This window comes from Brachionichthys hirsutus, chromosome 7 (assembly GCF_040956055.1).
Source record: "Brachionichthys hirsutus isolate HB-005 chromosome 7, CSIRO-AGI_Bhir_v1, whole genome shotgun sequence".
In the NCBI taxonomy this organism is placed as follows: Eukaryota; Metazoa; Chordata; class Actinopteri; order Lophiiformes; family Brachionichthyidae; genus Brachionichthys; species Brachionichthys hirsutus.
In genome coordinates, this window is record NC_090903.1 from 1991529 (window position 1) to 2006068 (window position 14540).

General features: G+C 43.8%; 2 protein-coding genes across 2 annotated transcripts; one reads left to right on the forward strand and one right to left on the reverse strand.

The window, feature by feature from the left end:
* The first annotated feature begins 844 nt into the window (after positions 1–844).
* Positions 845–6581, forward strand: LOC137895989 (high affinity choline transporter 1-like). Its single transcript, XM_068741517.1, has 8 exons — positions 845–1028; positions 3329–3445; positions 4086–4241; positions 4373–4521; positions 4596–4739; positions 4909–5062; positions 5263–5480; positions 6084–6581. Exons 1-8 carry the CDS (start codon positions 845–847, stop codon positions 6579–6581), a joined length of 1620 nt encoding a protein of 539 aa, XP_068597618.1.
* A 1112-nt stretch (positions 6582–7693) lies between these two features.
* Positions 7694–13732, reverse strand: LOC137896258 (high-affinity choline transporter 1-like). The gene is made up of 8 exons (XM_068741800.1): positions 13549–13732; positions 12944–13060; positions 11960–12115; positions 11732–11880; positions 11502–11645; positions 11126–11279; positions 9417–9634; positions 7694–8316 (listed from the first exon to the last, which is right to left on the reverse strand). The coding sequence occupies exons 1-8, from the start codon at positions 13730–13732 to the stop codon at positions 7816–7818; spliced, it is 1623 nt and encodes a 540-aa protein (XP_068597901.1). The 3' UTR covers positions 7694–7815.
* Between the last annotated feature and the right edge of the window lie 808 nt (positions 13733–14540).

Sequence of the window (14540 nt, forward strand, 5' to 3'; positions counted from 1 at the left end):
CGATGATCCGTTGGGAAAGGCGCCACCCAATACAAAAACCGCCCGGGGGACAGGACAGGAAGACGACGGGTGATTACTTTAACTATCTTCATGACTGCTTAAACAGCAGCATCACATTTTGTTGACAGAATATGTCCCCGATATGAAGGACGAGACGCGTCTTCAGCCCGGTTCCACCGTGCATGCTGAGAGTCTAAAATAAAGCGATGCTAACACAAAGCAAGCATTAGCACATGAAATCAAAAAAATGTGAGAAAGGTTTTTAATTATGCAAGTGTGTGAGTCGAGTTGAATATGCTAGACACATATTTATTTATTTTTTAAAATGTATTTCATCTTGCCTGTTTTGAAAGTGTCAGAGTTATTGTTGTATTTTCATTGTTTCATTGTAGAGTTTTTAAGATGGAGGAGGCCCCGAGCGTTTCTCTAGGTAGAGATCCCTTTGTCTCTAGTTTCATCGAAGGGGGTAGGGATCTATGTAAATACCTGAGAACCACCTACTTTCACCGTGTTAATAAAAGGACCGGGAGGTCCCGGGGGAGGGGTCTCTTGGTCGCAGCCGCTGGGCGAACAGGTAAAGTATCGAAGCTTGTCTGCCTGATTCATTTTGTGCGCGTTTAATTATTTCTTACACAGTGTTTCAGGGAAAAACCCCGACAGAAAGTGATGCTGGAACATGCTAAATCATTAGCAGCACATCTTTCAGGTTTAGCAGGTCAATTATGCACCTTTTTTCTACAGCGCTGGATTCTCCATGTTTACAGAGTTACTCAGCAGCAGCTGGCCTCAAGCCATCCGTTCAACGCTAGATTCAGTTTCTGCATGCACAGTCAACCGATCCATCATGGCCGTCGACGTCCCCGGAGTGATCGCCATCGTGTTCTTCTACCTGCTGGTCCTCGGGACCGGCATCTGGGCTTCCTTCAGGTCCAAGAGGAAGCAGAGGAGAAGTGGAGCCACTGGAATGGAGATGGTCCTGCTGGGGAACCGGAGCATCAACCTGGTGGTGGGGGTCTTCACCATGACCGGTGAGCAGAGAACAACTTTAGGATTAGGAACATTTTTTTTTTTTAATGCAGTATGGATACAGACACGGAAACTGAGTAAACATTTTAACAAAACTGGTTGAACGTGAAAACAAAACAAAAGATGACTCAATAGAAGCGGAACGAGTCGGGAGCAGCAAAGGAAGCACATTCCTCCCTCAGTCCGACACAAAGAGAACCCCTTAACACTCCGGAGCAGAAGAGATGAAGAGGAAAGGAGAACTGTAACCTCATTAGCGGGTTGGGAGAAGAAGAGGCACCAAATGTCTGCCTCCGCCAAGGAGGTCTGTCCGTCTGTCTTCTAGCAACATAACTCTAAACGTTCTGGACAGATCTTGGGAAATATTGGGAATGTTACCAAGAACAGATGATGATGATGATCCAGAAGTTCGTTAACATTGCAGTCAATGGAGCTTCAAGATTTGTTCCTCAATACCTCAGATGATTATTGATTTATGCGTATGGATTTTGATACAGTCATGTAGGGGGGGGGGGGGTCTCTATCACGCCACCGAATTTCATCTGGATAGGATCCAGAATGGTTGGTGTATATAGATACCAAGAACAATCTAGAACCTTCTGGTGCTGATCCAGATTACCATGTGGACGGTGCGGATCCAGTTAGGAGGGGGGGTGAGCTGCTTGGGGGAGGTCTGAGCTCTCTGAGCTTTGCAAGTCAACAATAATCACCAATCTATCGCCCTGTCACACAAAGTTCTCCTTTGGTCGATGGACTGCACTTATAGAGGGCTTTATAATTTGGCCTCATTCACCCATTCATACGCTCATTCACACGCTCATTCACACGCCAGTGGGCGACTGCTGCCATGCAAAGTGCTGCCAGATCCACTGGGAGCAATTTGGGCTTCAAGGACACTTGGTATGTAGACAGTCAGAGCTGGGATTCGAACCCCCGACCTACTGATCACTAGACGACCCACTCTACCACAGCCCGCCCCCATGTGCACCAGTTTACATTGTTCAGTGCAATGCAGCAGACTTATTATGTTGATATTTATAATGCACTTAATGAAATAGCAGCTCCAAAACTCACAAAATGTAGCAAAAAATTCAGGTCTGGCGTAAAATGTATTTTAATAAGTGTTTCACATTTGGTGAGTGATCCTGGGCCGAGTGAACTGGACCACTGGTCCACTCCACTCCGCTCAGGTGTGCCCTGGACCTACCCTGTTGCCCCTGCTCCATCTCATTCCCGTAGTGGGATTCGATACCAGGGCCATTTTGCCCCCCTCTACAGTGCTGCCAACCATGCCACCGTGGAGGTGAGCAAACCTGCCCTGTTATTACAAAGTAATTACTATGTAATAAGTTGATATTACAGAGCATTGGAACATTAACTTTCTGGCCGTATGTGACCATCATTAAAAATAAAAGGGAGGCTACTCATGTTGTATGGAAAGGAAAATAAGTACATTTTATTTTGGGTCTCTGGTATTGTTCAGGGGGCCAGGCCAAATGTGGAAATGGGCCGGATCCGGCCCGCGGGCCGTAGTTTGGGGACCCCTGCCCTACAGAATGAGAACAAAATTGTACAGGGAGTCAAAAAATGTGTGTTCCTGAAATGAATGACATTTGGCAGGATAGTCCATCGTGTGGTCACAATCAAAAAAGCTAATTGGACTCATGTCATTTTTTCTTCGGTATTGCCGTGGCGATTGCCGAAATTCCCCATGTTATTCTAGAGCAGCCCACACGACAATCTCCCCTGATACGGAAATGACATGTTGCTATGGAAACGTCCTCACTTAATGGAGTCATGTTCTGAAGACCCTGTCGCTAAATGAGTTGACGTCAAACAGAACCCCCGTTGACCTACAACTTGGTCGTCATTTTTTGGCTCAATAATTGTTTAGTTTTGCATATGTATAGGTAATTACAGTACATCTACGTAGTCGCAGCCATTTATCTATTTATGATGACTGCTATGCACACGTTTTTGCACATACATCTTGTACATATTTATTTATGATATATTTATACTGCTTTTCCCATTGTTTTTATCCTGTGTAGTCTTTACTTAGCTGTTGTCTTGTTGTGGCCAAATGCATCGTAATCTCGTTCTGCAGTGCGTCTCTGATGTAATGTCTGAATCTGAACGATCTGACCCCCCCCCCCCCCAGTCTGTCCGGCCTTCCGATCGCCTCTCAGCGATTCCTCGTCTCGAGACACAGACCTTTAGTCCGAGTCCGTGTACTTTGTTACTGCATTAGCATCATTGATCGTTTAAGTACAGCTTACCGTTTTTTGAATCTATCCTGTAGCTACGTGGGTTGGAGGAGGTTTCATTGTCGGGACGGTTGAGTTGATGTGCACCCCCTCCATGGGACTAATCTGGACAATTGTGGCAATGATGGGATACAGCTTATCGTGTATTATTGGTAAGTATATAAAAAAACAAAAAACGAGCACACTGCCTATCATTAATTCACCAATCAGTAGCATTAGTAATGGCATGGTCCTTTTTAACGCCATTTATAATCAATTCCTTTATAATCCTACTTAATATATAATATTAATATATAATATAATCATAATGTGTGTGACAATTGTGTATCTGTTATAAGCTGACGAGACTGAACACTCTTGTATCTGCTCAAGGTTGGAGTCTTCATGTCTGGGCGATTTACGCATGAACACATTCTTATCGGGGGGGGGGGGTCTCTGAGAATGGAGGACGCAGCTAGAGCAGCTTCCATTCTAGTAAATAAAGTAAATGTTCCATCTGAGAGGTAGAAGTAAAGTGGATGAACATTCTCATTTCAAACGGCGTCTGTCCACTCGTCCTCGTCCGTGTGTCAGAACGTGACGTTGTTCGGAGGACCACAGGGACCATTGTGTTTCAGGTCCAGGAAGAAAATGAATGATTTATCCTGATTTATTACCTGGAACTTCACCAATACATTGATCCCTGTGAAAATAACTCATTTACAAACCTCACTAAATGTTCCCTCACCAGGGTTCTTTCTTTTTTGGGGTGGGGTTGCTTCTCCCTTACTCATCCCTTCTTTTTCCATGAAGGAGGTCTGGTGTTTGCCAAACCAATGAGAGAGAAGAACTTTGTGACAATGCTGGACCCTTTCCACCTCAGGTATGGAGAAGGGATCACGGCTGCCATGAGCCTGGCGTCTCTGACCCATGATTTGATCTCGGTGCCCACGACTCTGATTGGTTTAGGTTTGTGTCTTCATGTTCATGTTTTAGAAAACAATTCATTGTTCTCTGCTGCATAAATGGACTCCCTAAGCTGTGTGAAGATATGAAGGAAAAACTGGTTAAATTATTGGACGAGAAACTCTCTTTGGCAGGAGGGATGATGAGCGTGGTTCTGGATCTGTCCTTCGCTGGTTGCGTCTGGATCTCTGCTGCTGTGGCCATCACCTACACCCTGCTGGGGGGGCTCTACTCGGTGGCCTACACAGACGTCATACAGCTGGTCCTCGTATTTATCGGCTTGGTCAGTTCATCATTCCAGAAATTCAGCAGATTCCTCTCAAGCTTGCATTTGAGTCATTTCTTTTTGTCTCTCAGTCGATCTGCGTCCCCTTCGTCATGACGAGTCCTCACACCGTGGACATCAGCCAGACGCTGATGAACAACACCTTAAACGCTCCCTGGATTGGACAACCGGAGCTGAAACACATCTGGAAAATCGGTGACCAGTTTCTATTATTAGTAAGAAGCCATATTGGTTGTAGTTCCTCCGACGCTTTGATCTCCTCACAACGATGACAAACATGACAAAACGTAGTAATTGCCTCGAGAAGGTCGCATTTGGTAGACAAACATGCAATCTGGCCTTTACCTGGTGTTGAAATGATCGAACTCACTGGTTTGCTCAAAGGCACTTCGGGGTACAGGAACTCAGATCTTCCACCAGAGGATCTTGTCGGCTTCTTCTTCATCCACAGCCAGGATCACCAGCATTGCTGCTGGCTTCCTGTTGCTTGTGTTCGGGGTCCCGCCCACGCTCCTAGGAGCCGCTGTTGCATCCACAGGTGAGATTCCCTTCACGGAAACCAGGAATGGGATCTTTGTTGACGTGGGTTTGGACACCAGATGAATGGAGAAGTGAAACACTGTAAACAACTCTATCTCAATATTCCTCCAAGCATGGACGACGGAACATCTGAGAGGAGAATTGATGGATTTGAAAATCACTGTGATTCAGTCTCATCTGTTCACTGCCGTGTCCCAGACTGGAACCAGACCAGCTACGGTTCTCCGTCTCCGTATGAACGTGGAGAAGCAGCGATGGCTCTGCCCGTCGCCCTGCAGCACCTCACCCCCACCTTCGTCTCCATCATCGGGATCGGCTGTGTGGCCGCCGCCGTGATGTCATCAGCTGACTCTGCTCTGCTTGCAGCAGCTTCTGTCTTCACCTCAAACATCTACAAGAGAATCCTGAGACCTCAGGTAATAAAAAATGCTTTTGTCTTCCTTCCTTCCTTTACCGGCACCTTCTGAACCGGGCGTGGCTCACCGCTTTCCTTTAGCCTACGTTCTCCCTGCATTCCAACCGACTCCTCCTCCTCCCCACATCCCTCGCACAACCCCGATCGATGTCTGCATCGTCCTCCCCAACACCAGCCACTCTCATGTCCTCCCTCACTATGTCCATGTCTCTTCTCCTGGGTCGTCCTCTAGTCCTGTTCCCTGGCAGTTCCATCCTCAGCATCCTTCTACCGATATAGTCCCTGTCTCTCCTCTGGACATGTCCAAACCATCAAAGTCTGGTCTCTCTGACCTCGTCTCCAAAACGCCTCTTATTGTCTCACTTCTAATCCTGTCCAACTACTCTGGACTCTGCATGGTTATTGACCGTTAGACTAGTGTTGTAGTCCAGACCACACCAACCTCTTCGCTGCCCAGCGGCAGAAAAAATAGGATGTCCACCCTTTTTGGGATTAGAGAGCAGGAAAGTAAAAATTGTAAATAGAGGTCGGCCAGAGAGTTATTTAAAGGAAGCTTCCGTCCCTTTTGTGTTAAGCTGGTCTTCCCCTTCTCTTTCTTCTTCAGGCATCAGACAGAGAGAGTCAGTGGGTGCTTCGTGCCTCTGTGGTGGTCGTGGGTGTGGTTGGAACGTCCCTCACCAGCTTGAAACACAGCATCGTAATGTTTTGGTTCCTGGGTGCTGAAACTACCTACATCATCATCTTCCCTCAACTCCTCTGTGTCCTCTTCTTCAACGTCTCCAATGGTTACGGGGCTATAATGGGCTTACTGGTGGGCCTGACGATAAGACTGCTGAGTGGAGAGCCATCACTGGGAATAGAACCAGTCCTCCATTTCCCAGGATGCACTCTGGAGGACGGTGTTTATGTCCAGTACGCTCCAGTTAAGACCATCTCCATGCTGTCTACCGTTGCTGCCATCTTGCTGTTCTCCTACCTGGCTTCTGTCCTCTTCAACAAAGGTGTTCTTCCTGAGAAGTGGGACGTGTTCAAAGTGAAAGCCCAGCATGCACCAGTACCACTGGCACCAGTAGGTGGCTCGCAAAGCACCCGCCCCCTTTGAATCCCTCCTATGGGTTCCCGCCCACTGGACCTTTATCTAATTCATTTTCATGTTGAGACTCTTTGTCTCTGCTGCCTTTCTGGTTTTAATGTCTGTACCTTCCGTGAAGCGACCTTAAGTATCTAGAAAGGCGCTCCACAAATAAGTATCCTCGAGACTCCGGCTGGCAGTTTAAATCTCAGTCATGGTTCAGGCATTGATCAACAGAATGTCCGTCCAATCCAGGTGCCAAATCTGTCACGGATATTCTGACTGTTCTGATTTTAACCAAAGTTACTAATTTCACCAGGCTTGTTTTTATCGTTTATTTACCTAGAAAAACTGCACATAAAGTTCATCGACAAGGATGTGATGGATAAATTGAGCTGCCTTCTCAGCGTATTTAAATATTTGAATTTAAAATATATTTTTTAAATCTAACGTTGTGAGTGGTTATGCAGTACTAAAACTAAGCAACATCTAAACTGTGTTTTTTTGCTTTTGTTTGTTTTTTACATTGATTGATTGGAGCAAAATCTACTGAAGAAATGTGAGTATAACTGAAATGAATTCATTTTGCAAAGACATTGAGATAAAGAGTACAGTATATATATCATCTTGCTGATTGTTGCTCATGCCGTACGTTTAACGTGCTTTTAATCGTAGTCAAGTTGTAATCAGGGTTTGACTTTAATGATGGTTTCACTTCAGCCTAAACATTGTTCTGTTGTTTCATTTCATTTTATTTCTTTTTGAGTTAAGATACTGACTGAAATAAAATCACTACGACTACTACTAAAATATGGTCATCTTCATTTCTTCCTAAGAATCCACAAAGCATTCCACAATTGTGGCTCAGCTGACATAAAGTGTGGGCACCATCTCCATTTCAGTATCAAATATATTGTGGTACTGTGATGAGTCATTGCCGCGTCACCTTCTAAATCAACTCCTGGATTTGACTACATGTGAAACAGGATGCACTAACGACACTAATTATTGCTGTGCCGAATTACAAGAAGCCAAACCTGAAAAGATGAGTCAGGAGGCGGAGCGTGTAGAAAGAACAATGACGCCGCAAACTGAGAATAGATTGACGAGTCATTTCTCTGTACTGGATCAGATTACAGTCATCATCAATTCAGGAATACAGTCATATCTTAGCAACTAATAGACAACAGATGCTGATTAAAATAGAGATGGACAACGTGCACTGATCATTGGCTGTGACCCTTCACCCTGAGGATTATTTGGGTTAATTGCCCTCATCGTCCTCTATGGCGCCACCTACTGGTGCCAGTGGTACTGGTGCATGCTGGGCTTTCACTTTGAACACGTCCCACTTCTCAGGAAGAACACCTTTGTTGAAGAGGACAGAAGCCAGGTAGGAGAACAGCAAGATGGCAGCAATGGTAGACAGCATGGAGATGGTCTTAACTGGAGCGTACTGGACATAAACACCGTCCTCCAGAGTGCATCCTGGGAAATGGAGGACTGGTTCTATTCCCAGTGATGGCTCTCCACTCAGCAGTCTTAATGGAAATCCCACCAATAAGCCCATAACCGCCCCGTAACCATTGGAGATATTAAAATAAAGGACACAGAGGAGTTGAGGGAAGATCATGATGAAGGCCATTTCATTCCCAATGAACCAGAACACTATGCCGCTGTTCTTCAGGGTAGAGAGGGATGTTCCAACCACACCCACGACCACCACAGAAACACGGATCACCAACTGGATCTCTCTGTCTGATGCCTGAAGAAGAAAGAGAAGGGGAAGACCAGCTTAACACAAAAGGGACGGAAGCTTCCTTTAAATAACTCTCTGGCCGACCTCTATTTACAACTATGCTTTCATTCCATTTTTACTTTCCTGCTCTCTAATCCCAAAAAGGGTGGACGTCCTATTTTTTCTGCCACTGGGCAGCAAACATACATGTGCTCTGTCACAGAGATACACAAGCTGAGATTGTCAACACTGTGTGAAATGACAATAACGTGCTATTCTATTCTATTCTATTCTATTCTATTCTATGCTATTCTATTCTATGCTATTCTATTCTATTCTATTCTATGCTATTCTATTCTATGCTATTCTATTCTATTCTAATGGTGAACCGGGACTTCTGAGAAGATACATTCAATACTGCCAGGAAGATAATCAAGGACATCATGAAGAGAAATGTACCCACAGAAGACTTCACAAAAGAAATCAGAAATCTCTCTCTCTCTCTCTCTCTCTCTCTCTCTCTACCCAGCAGGTCCAGACAGATGGCCGTCCACCATGAGCCTAGGTTCTGTCCAAGGTTTCTGCCTGTTTAAGGGAAGTTTTTCCTTGCCTCTGTTGCCAAAGTTCTTGCTCTTGTGGGTCAAGTTGGGTTCTGTGTTTCCCTGCTAATTCTGTAAAGCCCTGAGATAACTTTCTATTATGATCTTATGTTGTAGAAATGAAATTTACAGGAAGTGTTTTACAGAAAGGTTAATTGACTTTCTTAGATAATACAACTGTGCAAAGAAATGTGTGAAGTTTCTCTGAACATTTATAAATAAACAGCAAAATTACAGGCCAATGCTTTAAACAGGAAAATGAAAAAAGTGCTGTACAGTCGATACAAGCTCTGGATTCTTCTTATCTAGGTTTTTCATTTTGTTAATTCATTGAGGCTTTTACTGTGCTGCCATCTTGTGTTGTTGTCCTTGTCTGCACCCTGCAAATCAATTTCCCTGTGTGTGACAGTAAAGTATAAAGTGACATGAATACCATTTAAAGACATGTCTTCCAAGAAGCTAATGAGATACTGTCGTCATAATAATTGGACCAAAAAAACCAAGATTGAAACAAGTACATGTTTATACCTTCGTCCTCAGAATGTTCTTGTAAATATTGGAGGTAAAGACAGAAGCTGCTGAAAGCAGAGCAGAGTCAGCTGATGACATCACAGCAGCCGCGACACATCCAAGCCCAATGATGGAGATGAAGGTGGGGGTGAGGTGCTGCAGGGCGATGGGCAGAACTAGACCTGCTTCTCCACGTTCATACGGAGACGGAGAACCGTAGGTGGTCTGGTTCCAGTCTGGGTACCGACACAAAAATGATCTCTCAGTAAATGTCTCTTTCATTATGTTAATAGGTTCACATAAGGATTTTTTTTTTAAAAATCATTACTTCATATCATATGGAAATTTCACTACCTCGGTTTCAAAATTCATTTATAAAAGGCACTGATGCTAATGATGAAGGGTCTGCTTCAATGATTGCACTCGTGTCATTTAATGCATCAAAGGGTTGAATTTAACATATATGTAGGGATTTAGAGGAGAAATCAGAATATTAAGATATAATCTATACCTGTTGTTATAGCCAAAACATATCGAGATATTGGTTTGATGCCATATCGTGCAGCCCGACTTTGAACTGTTTTTCATCTCTGTCTCTGTATTCTGGGGACCTCATTCCTACTACTTCCTTACTGGAACTTAACAGTTTAGGTCATATTTATCTGATAGATCTCAATTTGCAGATGTTCATGATAAATACTCTCCGTACACAGAAGTTAGATATTGAGATCTGCAGGAATATTTTATTCATGCTCTATATTCTTCCCTTAGGTAACATTATGAGGAAATACTGCATAAAATTCCTCTGCTATGCAGATGATATACAATTATACCTGTCAGTTCAACCAGACTAACCAACCACTAAGTTAGACATCAAACATGCCCGATGGACATTAAATCCTCGATGGCCAAGAACGTCCTATTAAATCGAAATAAAACTGAAGTACTGGTTCTTGGCCCAAAACATCACACATTCACATTTTATAAATACATGCCACAATGTCCTCTGTCTTTGCCATACTCATGTGCTCTCTTTGCTTCTGTTTGTCCCTCTTTCTGTCTCACTCTGCAGGTCCTTCTGTCCATTTTGTTGCAGAACCTGGACTCGTGACTGTCCAACAATTACCATCACAACTAGCATTAGCATTCATAAGTGTTAGTTTTGGTATTTCCTGTATATCAGCAGCTTATATGTTTTGAACCACTGGTTGTATTGTAAATCCTTTGTCTACTCCTCTTCTCTCTGTCATTGTATCACTCTCTTTTTATCTCTGTCCCCCTCCGTTTCTCAGCCCAACTGGTCCAGACAGATGTCCGCCCACGATGAGGGCAGACTATGTTAAATGCAGGTTAAATTAAAAAAAGAATTCATTAGTCTTAAGTTCTGTTCAAGGTTTCTGCCTGTTAAAGGAACATTTTTGCTCTTGTGGGACAAGTTGGGTTCTATTTTCCTCCTGCAGGTCTTCCCTGCTACTCCTGTAAAGGGCCTTGAGATGACTTTCTATTCTGATCTGGTGCCGTGAAAGAAATAAAATTGTGTTTGAATTGAAATGTATCTATGCTAGATGAGGGACTGTGCAAAGTGACGATGTGATTGTTTTATACTTTCTTTTTCTCATTCTTTGGTGTTTACAGATGCAGGGCATTCATTTATTGCAATATAAATGTGGAAACAAGTATTGTAAGGGCATTGGTTTGTACATCACATGTAGGATCCAAGAGCCTACCTGTGGATGCAGCCGCTGCCCCAATCAGTATAGGAGGTATACCAAATATAAATATGATGAAGCCAGCAGCAATGGACGTGAACTTGGCTGTAGCTGGAGAAGAGGCCGACAAGTTCCTCTGGTGGAAGGTCTGATATCCTGAACCCCCCAATGCCTTCAAAGTGAACAAGATCCTCGTTTATCATTATTGCGTAGATATGACAAAGACTCAAATAAATCTGCTCTCAGCCTCGAGCAAAGCCTTTTTCAACTTTCGATGTGCAAAGGCCTCTGCTTTTAAAATGATTGAATCATTGAAGGTAAAAATGTTTAACATTGGCATTTATATAACGGTAGGGTTATGTTTTATTTGACGGGATAATTATAGCTTCCTTACAAAGAATAAGAAGTTATCAATTATAATCCAGATCTTCTTCAGCTCCGGTTGCCCAATCCAGGGAGCGTGTAAGGTGTTGTTCATCAGCGTCTGACTGATGTCCACGGTGGAAGGACTCGTCATTACAAATGGAGCACAGACCCACTAACAGACAAAGACAAAGTCATTGATGTGTCTTCTTAAAACAGGGCCAGAAGCATTCAAACTAAAAACTAGTATAACAAACTCACCAAGCCCACAAATATGAGGACCAGCTGTATGACGTCTGTGTAGGCCACCGAGTAGAGCCCCCCCATCAGGGTGTAGGTGATGGCCACAGCAGCAGAGATCCAGACGCAAAGAGAGAACGGCAAGTCCAGGACCACACTCATGATTCCCCCTGAGAAATATAAGGTTCCATTCAAATTAAAAAAACTAGTGTTTGTAAAATGAATCTCAATGCTGCGTGGCTAAAGTACCTAAACTAATTAGCGTCCCGGGTACCCAGGTCAGATCAGTAAAAAGTGAAGCCAGGCTCAGTACAGCTGTTATTTCCTTCCCATACTTGTAATGGAACGGGTCCAGCATCGTCACACAGCTTCTTTCTCTCAGTGGTTTGGCAAACAGCAAACCGCCTTCAATTAATGAAGGAAAGATCAAACAATTACATACAAAGACCAAATCTATAAAAGAAGAAAAAATAGAGAAATACATTGACATTATATCTCCACCGCTCAAAACAAGGCACTCGTCACCGTATTCCACAAGTCAGACAAAAATGAGTGACGTCAATCTGTCCATTGAGTGACGATCAATCAGTTTCACCTGCTGTGGTACTTTACTCGCTACATGAATGGATTATAGACTAGCCATTCATTTGCTGCTGATTATAACTTTACCATCATTAGAATCACCGATTTGGATTCGTAAGAGATCTCTACAGTCTGTAAAAGATCTCTAAAGACCGTAAGAGATCTCTAAAGTCTTTAATACATCTCTAAAGTCAGAAGTGCATTTTGTTTTGATTGATCGTGTTCAGAACCTAATGTGATACATGATTACTATTGTCTTTTAATTGATTACATATCAGTGAGGTCTGGCGTTCTTCCAGGACACTTCAGCATCCACAGACCAGCATGATTGGACTTTCAGTCATTCGTCTGGGTCAAGTTGTGTATCTACAATCATTGACTGACTTTCTGTCTCCCTCACTTCACAAGGTGGACGGCTGAAGGTTAAAGTGCAGAAGATGTGTGAACATTAAATAGAAGCCTCTATTTGTGCAACAGGGGTGAGTTGTACCCTGTAAATGTTCAGCGTATCCATCTCAAGGGAGGTGCATATAGAACGGACCGAAGGCTGGAAACACATTCATCAGTCTCACGGCACGAAGCGGTGTCAAACTAATTCAGACGGTTTTAAGTTCCGGCTTCGTTTCCTGTGACGTCGTTTGAATCTCTTACCAGCGATAAAAGAGGAGCTGTAAGCCATCACCACCACACTCGTCCAGGTGAGTCCCATGGAGGGCGTGTACGTCATCTCAGTGGTGCCAGCAATGAAGCCTCCTCCTACCCATGTAGCTACAGGGTGGATTAGCACACATGAAGTTCAAAGCAGACAAACGTTCATTTATTGGATGGAGAAGAGAGGTTTCTGATGACCGATTCTACGTTGTGATCATCGTGAGGATCGTAGCTCTGATGAGTTTTGCACTCTATTTTTTTGTGGCTCATTCTCTCCATCCCCTTTAGATGCTCTCCGTTTCTGTCTCCTGTCCATCCCACCCCCATGTCCCACTTTCCTCTCTGGTCTGGTTCCCTCGATAATCTCTGTAATAACTTTCAGATTATGCAACAGGAGGTTTTCACATTTTTGGACTCCCTAAGAGACGCACGGCACTTTATGGCTATCATAGGTTTGAAGGTTGTCTTTGTGAAAATTAAGTTATAACTTTTTCATCTAGTTCTATTTTTGTAAATTACGTTTGAAGATTAAATCACATGTTGTTTACCTAATTATCCTAATGCCAGAGCTTCCATGCTAGGACTGTTAGCTCGACTCTGCTCACCGGTCATGGTGAAGACCCCCACCACCCAGTTGATGCTCCGGTTTCCCAGCAGGACCATCTCCATTCCAGTGGCTCCGCTTTTCTTCTGCTTCCTTTTGGACCTGAAGGAAGCCCAGATGCCGGTCCCGAGGACCAGCAGGTAGAAGAACACGATGGCGATCACTCCGGGGACGTTGACGGCCATGATGGACCCGCGGATTGTCTGAGTCAAAAGAAGAAGATGTGTCATGAGTTCCAGAGGAAAAGCTGGTTTTCTGCTATGTTGTCAAACATCTGGTAACAGAATGGACGGTTATCTCCTTTATTTCTCCCTTGGGCTGTTTGTAGGATTGCTTATCTACGTCAGTTGTCAAATAATTATAATTATTTTAAATAAGGAGTAATTATTTATTCATGCTTGGGGGCACAATATCCTGGCTGGTCTGTTTTCTGTAGCTCTGTACTTTACTGCAGTATTTTACATTATAAAATAATATATATGCTACAATTACGTTGTAGCAACGGGGACGTCGACAGCCATGATGGATCGGTTTACTGGTTACTGATGTCTGAGAGGCTGGATGAGGCAAAAGACGGATTTCATCCAACATGACAAAAGAACAACAAAGTCAGAACCTTTAACATTTGTCCTGCAGATCTTTGATTTATGAATTTATTTTGAAGAAATGACTTTGTTGGATAAAACATCTGCAGTAAATCATGTTTACATGTTCAACAGTAGAGTGAGTTTTATAACTGGATTGTTGAAGACTTTTACAAGTCAGGAACCCGGCCACAGCTTCCTGCTTCCCGTAGCTCCGCCCTCCTGCTCTACGCTCTCTGCTCTGACTGCCACGCCTGTAATCAGCTCATTCACGTCACCTGTGCTGCTCTGGACACCTGCTGCTCGTCTCCTAATCAGCCGCACTGCATCGGAACGGAACGGAATGGAATGCTTTTATTGTCATTGTCATCGCAGTACAAGTACACAGTACCGTGCAACAACGAAACTA

Coding starts and splice junctions, on each gene's coding strand:
- LOC137895989 (XM_068741517.1), top strand. CDS start 845: ATGGCCGTCGACGTCCCCGGAGTGATCGCCATCGTGTTCTTCTACCTG. Junction 3,446..4,085: donor CAGCTTATCGTGTATTATTG/GTAAGTATATAA, acceptor TTTTCCATGAAG/GAGGTCTGGTGTTTGCCAAA. Junction 4,740..4,908: donor GTGACCAGTTTCTATTATTA/GTAAGAAGCCAT, acceptor GTTTGCTCAAAG/GCACTTCGGGGTACAGGAAC.
- LOC137896258 (XM_068741800.1), bottom strand. CDS start 13,732: ATGGCCGTCAACGTCCCCGGAGTGATCGCCATCGTGTTCTTCTACCTG. Junction 13,061..13,548: donor GGGGGTCTTCACCATGACCG/GTGAGCAGAGTC, acceptor TCCACCCTGTAG/CTACATGGGTAGGAGGAGGC. Junction 9,635..11,125: donor GGCAGCGGCTGCATCCACAG/GTAGGCTCTTGG, acceptor GTCGGTACCCAG/ACTGGAACCAGACCACCTAC.